The 20,535-nt window shown below is 52.1% G+C and overlaps 1 protein-coding gene across 4 annotated transcripts in view; it reads right to left on the reverse strand.

Annotated features, from left to right (window-relative positions):
• The window catches only part of VDR (vitamin D receptor), a 53,944-nt gene that overhangs the window by 17,175 nt on the left and 16,234 nt on the right, over positions 1-20,535 (reverse strand). For 2 of the 4 annotated variants that reach the window (XM_044755915.2, XM_044755916.2), the window contains 3 exons: positions 17,263-17,343; positions 14,221-14,368; positions 3,683-3,813 (listed from right to left, as the gene is read on the reverse strand). In XM_044755915.2, the coding sequence (XP_044611850.2) occupies positions 3,683-3,813; positions 14,221-14,366 (277 nt within the window). In that variant the 5' untranslated portion in view covers positions 14,367-14,368; positions 17,263-17,343. The remainder of the gene's footprint in view (positions 1-3,682; positions 3,814-14,220; positions 14,369-17,262; positions 17,344-20,535) is intronic. The other 2 variants (XM_070494299.1, XM_070494298.1) reach the window with 1 other exon arrangement.

Genomic DNA, 20,535 nt, shown 5'->3' on the forward strand with positions numbered 1-20,535 from the left:
GAGCATGAGCTGTGACCATGACTTTGTGAAATCTGTGTGGCTGCCCAGCAGCTCTTCTGTCTTCCTTCTAGCTCCCTGCTGAGCACATAAATGGCTTATTCCCATGCAAGACGTTCCCTTCTCCATGAAGACTAGAACTGAGTTAGAGAGTCAAGATCTGAGAGCACATTTCCAGTTGTCCCTGGTGGCCTAAGGACAGTGTTGGGGAAGCAGGCATCAAGTTTCTCCAAGTGAATGATCCAGACAGTGCCAGGTTTGGGAGAAGTTCCTGATCTCTAGACCCGTGGGAGATGCAGAGATACAGAGAGGCGTGATGAGGAGCTACTGTTCGGTCACTCAGCACACAGTTATTGAGCACCTGCTACCTGCCAGGTGCTGTGCTGACGCTGGGCAGAAGAGACGCACATCTGGAACAGCATGATACAACCTAACATGAACTGGGGTTCTGCACAGGACAAGTCTACAGGAAGCAAGAGCTCAAATATGCAATTTCTTGGGCTCAAGGATTTAAAGTCCCCTAGGACTTGAAGAGAGATAAAGGGAGACTTCAGAGTGACAAAGCTCCCCTCAGCCCATCCCTGAGGGCCCCGGGCAATGCCTGGAAGCCCATGGTAGAGGAGTTCTGGCCCTGCAGGTGCCTGAGGCTGCACTGGGGTGGATGGAGCCAACTGGCCTTTGGAAGCAGACAGACCATCCTCTTATTAGCTTAGAGGTGCGACATTTTAATTCCTCTGAGTCTCCTCATCTATTAAAACCAACAACAGCAGTATTTACATATTTAGGGATTGTGGTGAGAGTTAAACAAGAAAGTGCCTGTGTCTGATGCTGTATCTGGCACTTAGCAGGTAGTCAAGAAACCCTTGTCCCAGGCTCCTCCCCTCCCCCTTCTTAAGCCTCTTCTAGGGAAGGGCACCTGGCTCCCCAGCCAGAAAGGAGCCTGGTTGGAAGCTCCCTTCATGGGAGCCCTGGGGTGTGCTGTGGTTTTACCCATGTTGACACTCAATTGTCTCTGGGAGGCTATGCCTTGGGGACAACAGCCAGCTCAGGTGACAAATGAGCAGCTCTCCCAGGGTTCTGAGCCGGGAGCTCCAGGCCCAGACGCACTGACAGGCGTCCCACAGCTGGGCTAACTTGGCAGGGAAGTACAGCTCCCCTTGGAGGACCTGCCCTGCAGGTCAGTGGAAGGAATGAGCCTAGTCCTGGCCCAAGGTTTCTACTTTAACTGGGGCTCTGGGGCTCCAAATCCCAAGAGCTCAGCTCCATCAGCCCATCCTTAACTCATTATAGCTCCCTGCACTGGCATCACGAGAGTGGTAGGCACTGGACTGCACTGGGCATAGAGCAGGACGGGGGCACCAGACTGCACTGGGCATACAGCAGGATGGGTGCACCAGGCTGCACTGGGCATACAGCAGGACCGGGGTACTGGGATGCAGTGTGTGCAGAGCAGGATGGGGGCACCAGGCTGCAGTGGGCGTATAGCAGGACGGGGGCACCAGGCTGCACTGGGCGTATGGCAGGACGGGGGTCCTGGGATGCACTGGGCATATAGCAGGATGGGGGCACAGGGATGCACTGGGTGTATAGCAGGATGGGGGTACCAGGCTGCAGTGGGTGTATAGCAGGATGGGGGCACAGGGATGCACTGGGTGTATAGCAGGATGGGGGCCCCAGGGCTCCATGGGGGAGGAATGAGGCTGGGGTTGAGGTGGCTGAGGCATAAGGCTGATTAAAGGCAGTGGTGGGCATCTACTTCTGGTTTGCACCCCCACCACAGGGGGCAGAGGCACCCTGATAGACTCAAGGCCTGCTCTTTACCATAGACACAGTGCTCTTTGTGGGGACCAGGAAGGATCTAGCAGGGGACATGGAGTTGGACTCTAGTCCCAACTTGCTTTCTGACTCAAATCTTCCTATTTTTACCTTTCTGGCTCTCAGATGATTTCTAAGTGTTCTTCCTATTCTAAGTTGATAGGACATCTCCTTCCTCCTGAGACAGGAGAGGGGCCTCTGGGACATCAGTGAGGGTGGCCCTGACCAGAACTCCTGTGGCCAAGCCTTACTGAATCCCAGTGGTGTGACTCTGTGCCAGTCTCGGTTGGCTGGAGCCTTAGACCCAGGTTCCCTGCCCATTGGAGCCTGTGCCCTTCTCGAGGGCAGGGGCTGCGGGCTGCATCTTAGTCTGCTCTAGCCCCTTGCACAGAGCAGGCCCCACTAAGCCGGCAAGTGAGAAGCCCCATGAGGCACCCAGGCCTTGAGCCTCTACTGCTCCAGGACAAACACAGGAGTTGGGGTGGGGCAGGGGACTGGGCTAGGAGCCATCAGCGTGTCCAGGCCTGCATGCTCCTGTGGGGGCGAGGAGGAACGACAGCCTGGAAACTTCTTCCAGGGCTGCCAGCATTGGCTGAGGATCTGGAATCAGGAGTAAGGTGCTGTGACCCACCAGAGGGGAGCCTGTCAAGGCCCAAGGGGGAGACCCCAGGTGAAGGCCCCCACTCTGCTCTGTTTACCAACTTCAGAGAATTTTTTTTTCCCATCAAGGAAGACATTTCCCATCCCTTAAGCCCCGTTCAGTGACTTTTCCCTTGTCCCAGACTCATTTTCCCTATACCTGCCCCCGCACCCCAGAAAACAGCCCCATAGCCAGAAGGGGCTCCAGGGTGCCTGCATCTGAGCACCCCTCCTGAGCCTCCCCAGGCCCACAGCTCAGCAGGGTGTAGGCCCTGCCCACCACCGGGGAGGAGGTTGGGGTGCAGACTGCAGGCAGGAGTGAGTGAGAGGCAGGGTGGGGGCTGCATGGGCAGAGAGCGCCCATGCCCAGGCCGGCCCAGTGCCTTTGCCTCCAGCTTGAGGAGGGCCTGGCAGCCCCTCCGGTATCTGCTGAATTCAATGGCTACTCTGGTTACCAAGTAACCGGTACTAGAGCTCAGATGCAAAGTCCAGGGGTTGTTTATAACGTGAGTCAGAACATGTGCATCTGCCCCATTGGACCTCTCCTCCAACCCCAGAGCCGGCCTGGAAGTCCTATCGGATCGCTCCTGTTTCTCCATCTGGATCTAGAGGGTCATCCTAGAGTCCAGTGCTCCCTTTCGCCAAATCTTTCCACCTAGTTTCCCTTGGGCGTCAGCCCCCAGATCTGTTCATGGGGCCAGAGTGGCTGGAAGGCTGGGGAGGGTGGAACCCGACACCAGCTGGACTCTGAATATTTATTCTCCCTGTCAATCCTGCCCCTCGCTACCCACAGCAACCCTCTCTCCCAAAGTCCAAAGAACCCTGGGGTCCTAGAGCCTCATCCTTTCCCCACAGGTCCAAGGAATAGGGAGCTGTGAGAACAGTGATGAGGTCTTGGAGGAAGACGGACCTGGGGCACTCACAAAGGCAGCGTGCTGCCTCCCTCCTCACAGTCCTCACACTGGAGGGGCCCTTCCCAGGCCTCCAAGACACATGTGTGGATCCCAGAGAGGCTAGGGGGACCCCTCGGTGCCTCCTTTGACCCTGGAGGTCCAGCCATCCAGCCCTAGGCTGCTGGTCCTACTCACACCCCAGCGTGGGGCCCTGGATACCAGTAGCTAAACAGGAAGGGCAGGCAGACCCCTCTGTCCAAATCTGCATAAGCAGGAGCCAGAACTTTCCCTTGACTCCAGTCCAGCCCCAGCCCCCTGCCCTGGCCCTGAGCACTCACACTCCTTCATCATGCCGATGTCCACACAGCGTTTGAGGCGGCAGGCCTGGCAGTGGCGGCGGTTGTCCTTGGTGATGCGGCAGTCCCCGTTGAAGGGACAGGTGAACAGCGCCTTCCGCTTCATGCTTCGCCTGCCGAGAGAGCACACATCCTTCCCTGGGTCACCCATCTTCCAGCCTCTCAGCCCTGGCTTCAGGAGAACAGGCCCTGGGGCCTGTGACCACCGAGACCTGCCCACGGGGCTTCCAGATCTCCATTTCTCCCACAGAGCACTGGGGCCCGTCCCAGCCCCCGGGCCACTCTCAGTGACCACCACTCCCCCACCCATCTGTGGCTGTGTGCACTGCCACGCCCTCATTCTCCTTCACTGCCTATTTGCTCCCATTGTTTTTATTTCCTTTTACAGCACTCTGCTCCTCCCCTTTTTTTTGTCAAACAGGAAATATATGAGTGAGTTTGCCTAGGAAAAATTTTTTAAAATACTGAAATCTGCAGAGTAGCCCTCACTGCTTTTAGTGAGCCGATATGAAAGGCGAGGATGTGAGACTCAGCTTTAGGGATTCTAGAGTCCAGAGATCTATGACGAGAGCATCACCGATCCAGGGACAGACATGTGCACAGATGCATGGAGAAGGGAGAAAAGGCCCAAACCGTAGCTTCAGACATTCAGATAACCTGCCCAGAGAGAGACAAGGCCAGAGGCGCAGTGGGAGCTCTGAGGTCTGGCCTTGGTTTTCTGAAAGGCAGAGGAAGCAAGGGTTCTCTAAGAACAGAAAACTACCAAAGGTTCTTGACTTGGAAGCCAGGACTTCCCTGGAATCCTGTGTAAAAAAAGTGTGTATGTGAGCCCATGCGTGCGTGTGCAAGCTTGAGGGCTCATTTTCCTAATTTCAGCTCTCTCTCCTCATCCAGACCACATGGGACTTTTGGGAGGCTGCAGAAAAGACCCCTCCCTGCAGTCTCCCCATCATCCGTGTTCTAAAGGTTCCTCTGACTCTTCCCAGCCCCAGCAGGGGCAGGCTCTACTTTTTTGCCCCAGGGTGACAGGACTTAGCAGGGAAAGATGGTAGCGGAATCACATCCTCCATGAGCAGCAGCATCTTCCAGGAGCTGTGGAGATGCCCAAGCCTTCGAAGCAAAGGCCCAGGTCCAGCCCTTTCCCTTTCCTGGAGATGAGCTGGTAATATCATCTCCAGAGGTCACACATTAGTTCTGTTTCTTGAAAAATGACTCCCTGTTCACATTCACTAGAACATACACTGGTTTAGGACAATCACACCCACCAGTCAACATGGACAGACGGGGACCAAACCAACTTAACCCAGGGAACAGGGAAGAAGAGACCAGAGGAATGGCTCTGCTGGCAGTCACAGATAATCAGACTCTAAGATTCTTAGGGGACCTAAGAGACTGTTAGTGTACCCCCAGCCCCCCATTTTATAGAGGGGACTGCTGAGTGAAGAGACTTATCAGTGAGTTGATTTAGCAAGAAGTAAAGGCTCCCAGGTTGGGATCGTTAAGGATCTGAGGCTCAGCTTTTAGCTTCCTGGATTGAACAGACTGTTCCAACCTCAGAAACTCAAGATGCTCAGTGAAGCTGAGCCCACAGGCAAACAGCTTCAGGCAGCTGGCCCTTGAGCACAGCTCAAGGCAGAGGATGACCCAGTGGTCCAGGAAGTAGCTGCTGTTGGCTTTGGACCTTGGCTCTGGCACCCTCCTGTTACAACCTCATCATCCAAGGGCATCCACCAGCAGACTGGGGTCATATGGGGGATGGAGTAGTGCTGGGCTATGGGGGGTGGTCTAGTCCCAAGTCCAGTCCACCGAGGGCTGCATCCCATCCCTGCAGTGACTCCCCAGGGAGAGACTGTACATCAGGCTGTTGCCTTCCTTTATGGAAAGAGGAAGCCTTTCTCCTTGAGCCTCTATACCTCTATTGCAGCTTTCTGGACGGACAGGAGAATATGGAAGTACCTTGGGAACTTTGAGGGCCACCCAGAAATAGATACCAGCATCACCAAGGGACATATCTATCTATTCCAGGATATGAGATTCGTTTCCCTCTTCACTCCTTTCCACTTTGTGCTTCGTGAGGCGCCACCTATTACCACTAATGCTCGTGCCCCAGAATGCCCACAATTCTCTAAACCGACTCAAGGACCAGAAGTTTCTAATTCAGAGCAAACTCTCATTTCCCAGTTTTTTTTTTTTTTCTTTTTACAACCAGGCATCTTGCCCAGGGGCTGAGGGGCTGCTCTATTCTCCCACCACTGTCTTGTCTGGCTCAGAGCTCTACCTACCTATTCTCCAGGGCCATGGACACCAAGAGGAGGACAAATGGGGGGCCCCCAAGACCAATGAGCCAAAGCCTCTTGCCAGCTATGTGCTGGAGGCTGACAGCTTCCCCAGTCCCCAAAGGGAGGCAGCCTGCATCCTTCTGAGGCCGCCTCTCCTTCCTCAGGCTCTGGGGGGGGCTGCCTCTGACTCTCACCAGTGGGCTCCTCGCCCAATGGCAAGCTTACTTGGAAAGAGATTTTGGAACTTCACCATCTTTCTTTTATTTTTCTCATTTGTAAATCTGAAGCCCAATCCCAGGCTTCCCCACACAGCAGAGTTGGAGACAGTCGCTCAGCCCAACTTCGCCTGACAACAGGAGTGGACTCTAACGAGGCTGGGGTGGGAATCCAGAAGAACGCAGAGCCGAGTTAATGAAAATACCGGGGGGGCGGGGGAGAGGCAGGGTCTGTGCGTCCAGCTTTATAACTGTAGAATGAAGGCCAAGAGCATTGAGAAAAAAGGAGGAGGAGCAGAGGGAGGATCAAGACGATGACAAGGAGCGGGGAGAGATGGAGAGGAAGGCGGAGGAGGAGGAGAAAGAGGGAAGGAAGGAAGAGGAGGCAGGGAGGGAAAGAAGGAAGGAAGCCCGCCAACCTCGTGGCGTGTCCGCACACTATTTGAGCAAAGCAGAAAGCAGCCTATAAACTTAAATACATTATTATTATTAAAAAATATTAGGGGCCAGCCCCATGGCCTAGTGGTTAATTTCTGCATGCTCCACTTTGGCAGCCCAGGGGTAGGTTCCCAGATGGAGACCTACACCGTTTGTCAGCAGCCATGCTGTGATAACAACCCACATACAAAATAGAGGAAGATTGGCACAGGTGTTAGCTCAGGGTGAATCTTCCTCAGCAAAAAAATATATACATATGTATATGAGAGCTAGCTCTTCCCTGGCTCCACTAAATACAGAAGGAGAGGAAAGGCACTGGAATTGTAGCTGTGAAGATGGAGACCACACATCACAGATAGCGTCGTCACGCTCTGGATTGTGGGGTCAGCATTTGGGGAATGGAAAGCTCCCTCGTCAGCTCCAAGAGACGGACCCAGCTGCCTTTCAGGTGTGAACAGCCCAGCACAGTTGTTTGCTGGGCCACAGGTCCTGTGGGCTCTGAGGCCCAGTTCTTCCCCATTCTCCTGACTTCTAAGACTTCCACACGTGTGGCTGTCATCCAGCTTCTGCCCACAAGGAGTCAGGGCAGCCAGACTAGCCAGCTCTGGCTCCGTGCTCTGTCTTGAAGATCTGCATCCTGTCCTGCCTTCTTCCCAACACCAACTGCCTGTGAGCTGGTTTGGTTTTGAGAAACCAGAGCCTTGGGTTTCCATGGCAGCCCGTTGCCTCAGCTGCTCTCTGAGCCTGGGCCCTGTCATTGCCTGACGGCAATTGCCTGAGGGCTGGCAATTATACCCCAGCTCAGGAAGGGGAGTAGGGGTGGTGCAACCAGGCTAAATATAGATGCAGTTTCTAGAAAGCCAGGGGTGAGAGAGGACACTGACCAATTCTCATGCCAGAGACCAATTCATCAAAACATGAGAGACAAGCAGCTCACAAAGCATCAAGTGCCTGGGACAGCAGGGTCCTTCTAAGTAGGTGACCCCTTTCAGCAGAGACACATGGGATAAAACCCAAGCCTGGGGCCAAGCACCAGCTCTGGGCTTTGTCTCCACTGCAGCACTGAGTGTCACAGCAATCCCGGAGTCTGGTCCGGATGCAGGAGCCTGACACAACCCCTGATGTGAAAGACCAATGTGGTCTGATGGCTGGGACCTATGCAGCACATTTGTACGTGGCAGCATCAAGGGGATCTCAGCAGGTGGGGTGAAAAAAAAACAACTTTAAAGGAAGGTAGGTTAACACTGGTAAGGAGCCCAGGCCTCTTTATTGGAGGGCAACTTGGCAATACCTATCAATGTGTAAAATGTACAGAGCCTTCAACACAGTAAATCCACTTCCAGGAAGTCATCCTGTGGGTAGACCAGTCCATGGGCCCCCAGACACATGCACCAGGATGGTGCCTGCAGCATCGTCTGGAGAAGCAGAGGATGGAGCCTAAACCCCGTCAACAGAAGGCTGTTGGCTAATTCACAGTAAGGACCCCCATACAAACGCCGCTACTGTGAGAAGGACAGAGCAAGAATGCTGAACTGGGAACAAGCGTGAAGAAATGTTCTTTAGTTGACAGAAGCAAGAGGCAGGACAGAGTGGACACTATACGTACACACATGCGCACATACACACAAACGCTCGTCCACAATTTACACAAAGAATCCAGAAGCAAACACAATGAGCTGGCAACAGGGGCAGCTTCTGGGGAGGGGGTAGGGCCCAGAGATTTGGTTTGAGCAGGGGACTTACTTTTCACTTCTATGCCCTTTTGAACTGTTTGCATCTTTTTAAAAACCAGACACAGGCATTACTTACAAAAAAAATCCACCACCCACTATAAACTATTTAGAAATTAAAAATGAAATACAGGCTTTAGTTAGTTTGATTGATCTGTTTGGGTTTAAATCCTAGTGCACAACGTTGGGCCAGTGACTTCATCTCCTTATGCCATCAGTTTCCACATCTGTGAAATGGAAGCAACCCTACAGAGGGGGGTTGTTGTAAGGATTAAAAAAAAGAAGGCAGCACTTGACGCAAAGTAAGCACTAAATAAAAGGAAGGGAGAGAGGCTAGCAGGGAGAGGCCGTGGGCGGGAGCAAAGAAAGGGCGGCTGGAGAAGGCAGTATTTAACCTTCCCAGGGAGAGTCTGAGACCCTGGTGCAGACACCACATCTTACACCGCCCACTGTGTGCCCAGCACAGGGCTCTGCGGGCAGAAGAGACTGAAACATTGTAACTTCACATATTGTTGCTCCTGAGGTCTAGACCCACAGCCCCTGCGCAAGTTACAGGGACCATTGCTCAGTTCCAGCCAGTTCCCATGGAGCCCTTGACCCCCGTGAAGGTCAATTAGAGCCCCTGGTGTGGCCCGTCCTTTCTCACATCTGATATTGAACTCATTCTGCTCAGGGACCTTTTCTCAGAGACCCCTGCTGGCATATCACAGTCACACACATTCCAGGTTCCACAACAGAGGAGAGGAAAGCGTTGTCTGTTCTCAGAAATGAAGGCAGAACAAAGTGATGATGATAATAGCTACCACTTACTGACAGCCTTCGACGCCAGTACTTCACATACCATCTCCAAGGCTCTCAACGACCTTCCAGGATAGGTATTATCCCTATTTCATAGGTGATGTGAAAAGGCACAGGAAGGTTAAATAACTTGCTTCATGTCACACAGCTCGTAAGTGTGAAAGCTGGGATCAGAAGCACGATCTGCTTGATTCCAAAGCCTCTGTTAGTCTCACATCATATGGTTCTCATCATGAACCTACTGTATCTCAATCCGAGCCAGAGCAGTAGTCAAAAATACGCCCCCAAAAGTCCAAGAGCCTGAAGCAGAAGCTGTTTGAAGGGCTCCTGTAGGACAAAGAAGCCACTGGGCAGGAGGCAGTCTCTGAGATGGGTGGTTTGGAAGTGTGGGCTAACAGCTGGCCGTCCTCTCTGCTGGCCCTATGCTGCCTAAGCACAGGGAGGATCCCCAAGATGTGCTGGGGGTAAATTCATGCCAATGAGCCCTGTGGGAGTGCTGAGTTCCCAAAGAAATAAAACTCTGACCAACAAGAAATGTAAGATCTCATATCCTTGCAACTGCCTTTCTTGACAACTCCAGTGGCCTTCCTTCTCCAAATAGTCTGGCCTCTGTTACTCAAGCTTCCGAACATTACTCTTGGCCTATCCACAGATAACTTCCCTCATTCTCTTCCATTCACATCCTTGAGCAGCTGTGGAGGGAGGCCAGCTGCCAAGCTGACCTGGACAAAGTTCTCTCAGGCAACGCTGACTTCTTGGTGAGTCATTCACTTGTGCCCATAGAATGCCCCATGTGGCCGCTCTCTCTTCGCTCCCTCCTCTCTATTTACTCCATTGCCTTTAAGCATTTTGAGTTTTCAGTGGCTGGACATCTGCCCCATTTCTCTGCTTCCCTTCACATCATGGCTCCTACAAATATCAGCTGGGTGAACTTCCTGAAAGGCAGAATATTCCTCAGGTTCCTGGATCCTCACCAGCCTGCTTTTTGCCTGCTACACTCCACAAGACCCATAATTAACAAGGTCCCTGAGAACCTCGGGGCTAGCAGACAAGAGAGCATTTCTCCACACTGTCTTTGTTAGCTTGGTGTTTGCAGCACAGAGCTTCACAGTGTCCTGACTAAAGAGGTATCAACAGGGAGGGAGAAGACAAGATGGAGAGGCCAACAATGGTCTGTTTCTCAACCCTGCCTTCCAGGACCTCCTCTTAAACTTCACCACAAGCTTCATTCTCTTCATCAAAAGGGTCCCTCTGATTTTCTTCTCTGTCCTTTACTTCTTTCCTTTTGTATGAGAGCCTGGACAAAGCCATCCATGACCATAGATCTATCCCATCCATAGATCATCCACTACAGATATATATAGTGGATATATATACATACACTTTGTAGTGGACCTATGTATTTGCCCCCTCTGGCCTTACTTACACTATGGTTATTAACATACAACCAAGACATATACCATCTATAATCCTGCCCGTGACACCTTTGACTCACACTGGAAATACCATCTTTCTCTGAGGATGTCCAGTATTCCAGAGGAGCAGGAAGCAGAAACAACATGAAACAGCTTACAGGAGGAACTGGTCAGCAGTGGTCTCTGATTCCTGACCATAGGCCAATGGAACTGTGGTCACTGTCCAACCTTCATAATCACACTTTGGTTTGGTTATGAGGCTTGGACCTCCCAGGAATGACCACAACTAGCTCCCAGAGCAGTTTAATTTGACTATCTTAGAAGTCAACCAAACACTAAATGGTCAAATGGGATTACTGGCCCCTAGGGCTTAGAAAATTGCCAGTGACCCAACACTACAGTGGTGCTCTTTCCTTGAGAACTGCCTGAAAAGGCTGAGTGAACTCCTTGAGAACAAGGACTTGGCTGCATTTATCTTTGCATTCCCAAGGATGCAGTGCCTGACACAGAGAAGGTACCCACCACTAACATAGACCCTCCTTCTTGGGATCAGAATTTCACAGACAGATAGTAGTGACAACAGGATTCTCAAACAACTATTTGAACTAAACTAAAAAGGAAAAACAGCAAATAGATTTGGATGAAGCAAAAGAGGAGAAGTAGGGTGAGGGGGTAAAAGGAGAAAAGAAATTACATATATACAGTCCATTCTTGTTATCTGTGGGAGTTATGTTCTGGAAAGTAACTGTGAACACTGAGTTAGTGAATTCTGAACCACTGCTCCCAGCGGAAATACACAGTTAGGTTCCTGTGAACCTCTGGGCACATTTTCATCAAGTGATCAATACATAACCTTATTTCATGTGTGCTTTCTGTTTAAAGACAGCTTACTTAATATATAGTGTTGATTCACTAGCACTGAATTCATGGCCAAGAGCACTGCAGCTCACGTCTGAACAAAAGCTTACCTAACACACATATTATCTCTGAGGGCACATTGCAGCTTTCTTGCCTGTAAGAACACTTGACAGCACTTCAGCACTATGAGTGGGGATATCTTAGTGAGATCTTCATCAAAAAGTATAAAAGTGCAAAAAATGTGGCTATAAATAGACTGCAAAAAGGACACTTGTTTATAGCACGAGAGCTAAAACAGAAGGCAGAACGTCACCTGGTTGGATCTCAGCTTGAGCATCAGGAGACTCAACTTTTCACCACTCTGCATATGTCCACGAATGATCATGAAAGTGCTGCAAGTATTGATTTGGGGATTACAGTAAATTTTAGCAAGTGGGCAAATTTGCAAATATGGAATCCATGAATAATGAGGATCGACTGTGTGTGTGTCAGACAAAATTCTAGCCGCAAAACAACAGGGATGTTGGCTCTTCAGAAAGTGCAGCCTGGCCCAGTCATCAAGACAGGGACAGTAAAGACATAAGGCAGGCTGAGGACAAGGTAACAAGACAAAAGCACCTGTGCCCATAATGGGAGGCCTTGCAGGCAGGGTTGTGGCCATCAGCCAGCAACAGCATGAGGAAACCTAGTGTGAGAGATGGCAACTATGCCATTCCTGCCACCCAGATACCTAACATGCCCTTCCCAAGGATTCAGAGCCTAGTGGTTTGTCCGAGGGCAGCAGGCACAGGTGCATAGGTGTTGAGGCTATTCTCATGTGGAACTGACCTCCAATACGTCCTAACCGAACAAGCAGCCACATAAGGGTCCCATCTCCCAGAGCTGAACCCAGGGGTAGATGCCTGGGAAGAGAGGGAATGTAGGGATGGGGGTCCATCAACTAGCCAACCAGTCCCAAGAGCTGTTGGAGACCTTTGGGTTGCAGATTGGTGAGACGTGACCTTTGGTGAGAGTCTCCATATTGTCAGCTCCTAGCCCAATGCCTGGATCATTGATGCTCATTAAAATCAGGTGAGGGAGTGCGTGTGAAAGAAAAAACAAAAGGAGGGTTAATGGTCGGAGAGACTTTATTTTATTAGGGCAGGGTTCCACTAAGGACATCAGTATTGACCCATTAGGCTCAGCTCAAAAATATGTATTTACATTGTGCTTCATGTTTTTCAAAGCACTTTTATATATGTCATCTCATTAATCTTCACATTAGCTCTCTACTCTAGAAGGGCCATATATTAATACACCCATGTGGTTAGTTGAGGTAACTGAAACATAGAGAAGTCAAGAGATTTGAGCAACGACATACAGTTAATTAATGACACAGCCAGCACTACAGCCCACACCTTTCGGATTGGTTTGATGAGAGGAAGCAGGCCCTGATGTGTGCACTCAGACTCCTTCTCCATGATCACTCAGAAGGCAGCTCCTCCATTCCCAGACCCTGGCAGAAGAGGGCCAAGGTGGGCTTGGGCTCTGGAAGGCCCACCCTGAAGGAACTGTGGGCTTCAGGCCAGAGGAATGAGAGATGTGGCAACAGGACCTAGAGTCAGCGATGCTGCTGGTCTGGTTCCCCAAGCTGGGGAGCAGTCTGCCGGGAAGCCAAGCAAGCAATTGGGGCCTGGCCAAACGTGCATTCAGCATCCACAGATGCCCTGCTACTCAGTGATTGCTCAGGGCAATGAAACTCCCCGGCCTGCTCATCGGGGCAGAGGGCAGGTGCGTCAGGAGCCTGCCTTATAGAACCCGGGAGTTCCTGAGCTGGGAGGTAGTCCTGAGGCCTCTGATTCGCTCTGTCCTCAAAGCTGGTGAGCCCTTCAGTTCAGGGAACCAGGCCCATCTCTGTGTCCTTGTTCTGGACTTGATTCTCTCTCTCGTCTCTAATGGCTAACGTTCTGTCCTTCCCTTTCCTCACCTCCAATCAAGACTATTACACAGAAGCTCTCTTTTGGCTGCCTTCTTCTAGGCTTCTCTTTCTCTCTTTCTCTGTCTCTTCAATATATGCCAAATGCTAATTTCTCATGGTTCCCATCCCAACCTGCAATCTATCACTTTCCCATCCTCCCTCCCTGACTCTGGATGGGAACATCCTTCATTTGGCCTTTCCAGTTCTTTCCCATACTCTTTGCACTTGCAATGCTGGGCTCACAGGAGAAGAGAAGAGGCAGCTGGTAGAGAAACTGGCCCTGACCAACCAGAAAGCTGGTGCATTACTGACACACCTGAGGATTCTGAGGTCGGCTTTCTAATCTGCGTGAGGACACGCACACAGATCAAGGATGGAGGCCCAACCAGGGATGCAGGTTTCCTTGTTCCAAGGAATGGTTTGATCTGGAGGGGAGGGCAAGCTCTGAGGCCAAATTCTTGGGCTTCTCCAAGGACATGCTTGTCTCTTAGATCAGGAAGCTGCGATCATCAACCGGTTAGGAGGTTTATTCCGGAAGGGCAGACACATGGGTTAGTGCAGGGGGCGGTGGGTAAACGGGTAATGGAAAGATGGGGACCTACCTAGCAAGGTCAGAAAAGCAATTTCTGAGAAGGTCAGAGGACACAGCTGGAGCTGAGGGGAGAGGAGAAAGAAGATACCCCTCACCAAGACGCTGTCGCTCCCAGTGGCTGTGAGCATGCTGGCATGTTCCATGGGCATGGTGAAGAAGGAGACATGGAAAATGCAGGGCTCCTCTTTATGGAAAACCTTGTTTCCTCTCCTTCCCCTCGCCCTTGGGGAGGACTCACCTGAAGAAACCTTTGCAGCCTTCGCAGGTCATAGCATTGAAATGAAAGCCTGTGGCTCGGTCTCCGCACACCCCACAGATCCGGGGCACATTCCGGTCAAAGTCACCAGGGTCAGGCAGGGAAGTGCTGGCTGCCATCGCCTCCATCCCTGCAAGGACAGCAGGCAGGTCATGGCCAGAGCTGGAGTCAGTGCCAGGGCCATCTGGCATCCTTTGCACATCTCCACCCGCATCTCCCGGGAGTTCAGTGAAGCTGGGCAGCTCCCCAGGGCCCAGGCCCGAGCAGGATTTCTTTGGTGCCCTCACTTCATGGCTCTCTGTACCCCAGCTCACCCTCCTGACACTCCACTGGCCCTGAGCAGAAGCAGAGCTCCCTTACCCACAGCTGAAGGGACTCTGTGGGGCGCACTATGGTGAAGCTGCTCTTAGCCTGGCTTGGAATCAAACTGCCTGGGTTCAAAGGCTGCATCTGCCGCAGACGAGCCAGCTCCTTCAGGTGAGGTTCAGCCTCTCTGTACCCCACTGAAGAACCAACGGCGTTTTACTTTCTTGGGTGTGAGGAAGGATTACATGAAAGACCATTCACACACCACTCAGGAGCAGATCTGCAGCAGCTCAGACACCCCTATCTTGTCCAGCAACACCCCCAAGAGAAAAGGGGGAGCCCTCCAATAGCCTCACATGCAGAGCGAAACCCTCAGCCCCTCTTTTCTTGAGGGCAAGGGGAAAAGAACAGATCACAGGCCCAAATGAGATCTGTCATTGCAGTTGCGGCTCCTCGCAGCCACGTGGCTCAGGACTGACAGGCTTTGGGCCCTGCTGTCATGGTATCAAGCTCATCAAAATATTTTCCCTCTTCTTTTTTTGCAATACAAATTTAACACATTGTCCTGCACATCCTTCTGAGTAATGTGAGTCATACACAATTAACTGATTTTGTTTTCAGAGATGGTTTTGTCAACGGGCACAATCATCACCTAGAGATAGATTTCACGCTTAAGGAAAGGGAAGCAGAGAGAGAACAAAATGTAACAGCTTCAGGAAGTCCTTCTCAGGGAGCAGCTGACTTTACCCTCCCATCAGGCCCATCGGGCCCTCAGTCGCCACCGCTGATCCCGACCGCTGTCAGGCTCAGAGCTGCTTCTGGGGTTCCTCAGGGCCCCTCAAATAGTGTCAGACCTTGCTGCCTCGCAGTTTTATCTGAGTCCTCACAAGGGTCATTACAAGTTTAAGGGGCTCCTTGGCCCCAGGACAGGAAGGTCCGTCAGGTCAGAAGAAAAAGAAGAAAGCCAGTATGAGGGGCGAGCACCCACTCCTGCCCATCCCGGGGCACCATGTCCTCCCACCCCATAGCAAGAGAGGTAGATTTGGGGATGTTCTGAGCTTCTCTTCAATGAGTAGCCCCAAGACCTCGAAGCCAGGGTTTTGCATATCAAAGCAGAGTAGAATCTCATCTCAGTTCATCTTCCTATCACCCCAATGAGGTGAGTCCTGTTATCATCACTCTCTTTACAAACCAGGCCAGAGAAGCCCAAACACTGAGGTACTTCTAGCAACCACGATCCCAAAATGCACAAAACAAATAATTAAAAAAAAAATTCCACACAGAGCTTCAAGCCAAAGGAAGGAGGTGGGACAGATTAGGACAGATATTGTCAGTCCCAAAGGGGTAGAGGGGACTCTGCTCACAGACAGACTTTCTCTCTCAGCTTTTCTTTTCCTGGGAACTTTAATGTAACAAGAGTGGCACTAGGGTCCATCCCAATCATAGCTAGACTGATACTTGCTAAACTATAATGTTTATATGTACACATATGCACAGAGAGAGAAACACCTGGGGAAAAAAAAAGAACAAAGGAATAATGAATAGAAACCTTCCAGGGAATGAGATTGGCAGGGGTGTGCAGAGGCATAACATAGTAGCCATATTCTATTTCTTTGAGTGGTAGATATATGGAGTCTCATTATCATTATTAAAACACTATTTTATGTTTTATCTGCCTGTCTGTATATATAAAACATTTTATAATTTTCAAACAGTTAAAAAGAAAAGAAAAAGTGCCTGTGGGTTTGCCAGCATTGTCCCCGTGGCCTATCTCAAGTCCCATCTGACTGCCAGGCTTCTAGAGCGGTGCACACATCCAAGATGCGGGCAGGGATCCCAGAGGCCCAATACCATTGTGGGGCCATAGGAGAAACTGTCTGGGAGGCTGTGGCTTAACCCCAGGTCGGCTGGGATGTTGCAACTCCTAGTCATCATGATGTTGCCACAGAGTCTGTATCATCTGTGCGACCAAACATCCGGTGGATTTGGTGGAAAAAAGAGAAATCAGATGTGGGGGTGGGGGGAATGTCAGTCAAATCAGTCCAGTGGGTGTTCAGCATCACATGGGCTCATTGGAGATGTTTTGAGACAACGGTGTTGGAACAACACGACACCATAGCGAGGCAACAGCGCCTTCCTGCAATGGGGTGAGGTTCTGCCTTGATGTCAGGAAGGCTCTTGGGCCCGGGAGTGGGGGCCCGAGCATGGGCTTAGGCCAAACAGAAGGCTGGACCCAGCAGCCAGAGGTCCACAGTGAACAGGACCATTTCAGGGGAACTGAGAGAAAACTCAGCCCTACATGGGGTTATCTGCTGCTCCCAAGGAGCTAGGGCCCAAGACTAGAGTCCAGAGGTGGAGAAGAGGCCCAGGCATCTGTGGCCTGAGAGTTGGCCGTCCCAGGAATGACAGGCAGAGACTGTGGAGAACAGGAGAGAGAAAGGGGAGGTGAGAGGTGGACGGGAAACATCAAGATGCTGGACGGTGCCCTGGGGTCCCAGGCTGGGAGTCAGCAAGGCCCTCCCCTTGGAGCTCTTCTCGGAGCTCCCACCCCAACTCCAGCAGGGCTCTGGGTCTCAGCTGCGGGCTGCCAGGCTGCTGCGGATTCTGCTGACACAGGACCTGCCTTTGCAGAGCCCGGGTAAGATCACCTTCCTAGGCCCACCCCTGCCCCAGGAAAACAGAAAGCCAGGGAGGTTGTGGTGATGAGGGAACAGGCACCTGAAGGAGCAGGGGACAGGTAAGTCGAGTCCAGGGGTGCCCTTCGGTGAGGTCTCACAGACACGTCCAACCCAAAAGACTCTGAAATGGAAAGGGAAAAACATTTTATCTACAGATTAGCACCGACCCCATAGCCAGTCCTCTATGAGCTCGACAAGCAGGTACAAGCAGCTCCTTCTAGGGACTTTAATCCTCAGATCAGGGACTGAAAACGTGACAGAAGTGGCTTGTTGGGGGCAGGTGTGCCATGTCATCGCTGGCAGGGGTGAGGGGCGGGAGCCTCGCTGCAGCCAGGAACAGCCCACCCTTAAGGCAGGGAGTAGCAAGAAGCAATGGGAAGGGGTGAGCGCAGCCACCAGCACGTGGCAAAAGGAAACAGCCTCCCTGCTGTGGGTTCCCCTTCTCCTTCCACAGCGGAGGGTGTGAGGAGGGAGGAAGGGCTTCTTTCTGAGGGAGCTCTGCTGCTTCCACGGCCCCCACCCTACATTTTAGGGATGCTCGGAGAAGCAGACCCAGAAGGCAGCCTGGCATGCTGCTGAGGAGGGGAAGGAGACCAGCGCCCCAAGCAGGACTGCAGAGGAGCTGGGGCTGGCGCAGGCTGGGATGGCAGCCCAGGGCCTGGCCTCTTGGGCTGGCTTCAAAGACAAGGTGTCTGGGATCTCCCGTCGGTGGAGACTGAGTGTAGGCGGAGCAAGTGCTGCAGGGGTTAAATACAGCAATGCACAGCTTTCAAACAGGATGTTTTCTGCCACTTTTAGCTCTTCCCCAGACATGCTCAACACCCCCGGCCTCAGCGAAGGCTGAAGGTGGGCTGACTCTGGTGCCCAGACTCTGAGTCTTAGTGGCATGATGGATCACCAAGAATTCCACCCTCCTCACTTCTACCCACAGCTAGCCCTTCTTGTCTATCCATAGAGACAGACAGACAGACACCCATACACACCCTTCCTCCCTTCACGGATGCCAACAGGAGGTGGCTGGGAAGATAATAGATATGCAGGTGTCTGACCTTGAACCCTGGCAAACGCCTTTAAGCCAAACTGCAGATGGGGAAGGTCCCGACCCCCAGCCTTTGTTTCTCTGCCTCCCAGTGGCTTGACTAGGCAGGGAAGGGGAGAGACCAATGGGTTTCTAAGACCTGGGCCCAGACCTAGGACTGCCAGCCCAGTGAGCCCATTTGCCACCCTCTTGGACACTGGCAGCCTGCGAGGAACAGCTGAGGAAAATGCTGGTGGACGATGAGCTGAGACAATCTGAGCTATGCTGGCCCACTCCCCAGGACCATGGTTGGAGCAGGTGTACCTGCAGGGGACAGACATGTTGCCACTTACCCCCAAGCCAGGCTGGCCTTTGCTCACTCTGCTTGTACTGCCCAGGGCCTCCAGCTGCCCATGCTCTTCTGGATTCTACCCCATGGCCTTATCAATTTCCCAGACTCCCTGCTTGTTCCTCAGGAAGACTAAGGTGAGGGCCAAGTGGATACAGAAAGGACCACTGCTTTCCTGTCCTCAACCCCTAAGATCTTCGGAAGTCAGACTTGAGATCCAGGTAGACCACCACCTGTGAGCTTCAAAAATGGTGTATGGAGCACTGACTGTGTGCAGCCTGCTGAGCTCCACATACAGCATCTCACAACAGTCCTGTGAGGCAAGGAGCAGTCCCACTTCACAGAGGGCAAAACCGAGGTCCAGAGCACTTTGAGTGACTTGCGCAGGGTCCCATGATGGTGCTGGGGCCAAAGGAGGACAGGCTGACTGCAATGTCCAAGTGCTTCCCTTGCCTCCTGACTCCTCCCTTTCAGGTGATAATCATCAACGCAGATGCTATTGCTCTGTGCTGGGCCCTGCTCCAAGTTCTTCAGTGCGCTCACTCACTTAATCCTCTCAACAACCTCACAGGCGGGTACTGTTATTATCCATGTTTAGGCATGGGGAAACTGAGGCACAGAGAAGTTGATTGTTTTGGGGGTCTGGATTTAAACCAAGGGAGCTTAGAGTCTCTGCTCCACTGCCTTTCCTAAGTGAACTACCTCAGTCATTTCCCCACCCTAAGCCCTGGACGCCCTTCACTTCCACGAAGTCAGGGAGCAACGGAGAAAACCATCCCCAGCTCATGATGGAAGAACGTTATGGCACTTCCCCTTTCAAGGCTCCCAAGATCAAGGGAGGGCAGGCCTCAGCCAGGATCCCCTTTCTGCCAGCCAGCCCCTCCTATCAGGGAGAATCCCATTCAACAGGCAGGCCTCTCCTCCCCATGTCACTGTGCTATGCGGTGGTCCTTTTAGGAGAGATCATCCTCCATCGAGCCTTTGGGTCCAAGGGCATGAAAAGTGGGGCAAAGATAACAGAGCAACAAAAGGACAAGTGGAAAAAAAAGATTAATATCACCCTCCTTTGCCACGTCATACAATCCTCCACCCCACCCCCAATTCATGTTCTGAGTACATAGAACATCCCACTGCTTTTGCTGGGGCTGTCCCCAGAGCAACCCCCTCTTGCCCCGGCTTTAGAAATTCCCAAGCCCCCAGCACTGAGCCTTGAAGAAGCAGAGGAGGAGCTCAACTCTCCAGAAAGCCCCTGGCATCCATTTCTCTGGGGTCTGCAGCCCACATCAAAACCCCTGGCTGAGCCTGACCCCAGTCCTGACCTTGCCTCAGCAAGAAATGAGGATGTAATGTGTTTCCTTCCAGTCATTGAAGCCACAACCACTGCTTCTCCTACACGTCTGCCTGTGAGCTCACATAACAAGCATGCCATCTTTCAGGGGCTTCCACGAAATGAGCATCCTCAGGCAGAGTCTTGGCTAAGACAGTCTGGTGGGGTGGTGGCTGTGGCAGGTCCTGGGCAGAGCCCTGGCAAGACAAGGATCAAAGTGCTGCTGGCCTCAGTTTAACTCCGTCACATTCACTGGACCCTCCTCGGAGTCCTGAGGGTGGTAAGGCAGTGACTATGGGAGGACACACAGTGGACAAGACGTCTGACCTCTAAGGTCTTTTCTAACTCTGAAAGTGTGCAACTGCAAGGCCAGAATCCCCATCATGGTGAGGCCTTAAGACCATTCAGAAAGTGAGATTCCCTCACTGAGCTTTCTTCCTGACCCCCTCAGTAACCGGATGAGCCCCAACATAAGGCTGGTGCAGGTGAGGCCCACTCACCCCCAGATGCTAAGGACCAGGAAGGGGATGAGTGATCGCGGCCCCTAATGGGCCCCACGGAGAATGGGAGCCCAGGAGAGGGGACCTCACTCAGCCAGGTTGGGACTAGAGTGATCAAA

The sequence above is a fragment of the Equus asinus genome, chromosome 22, assembly GCF_041296235.1.
Source record: "Equus asinus isolate D_3611 breed Donkey chromosome 22, EquAss-T2T_v2, whole genome shotgun sequence".
Taxonomy (NCBI): Eukaryota; Metazoa; Chordata; class Mammalia; order Perissodactyla; family Equidae; genus Equus; species Equus asinus.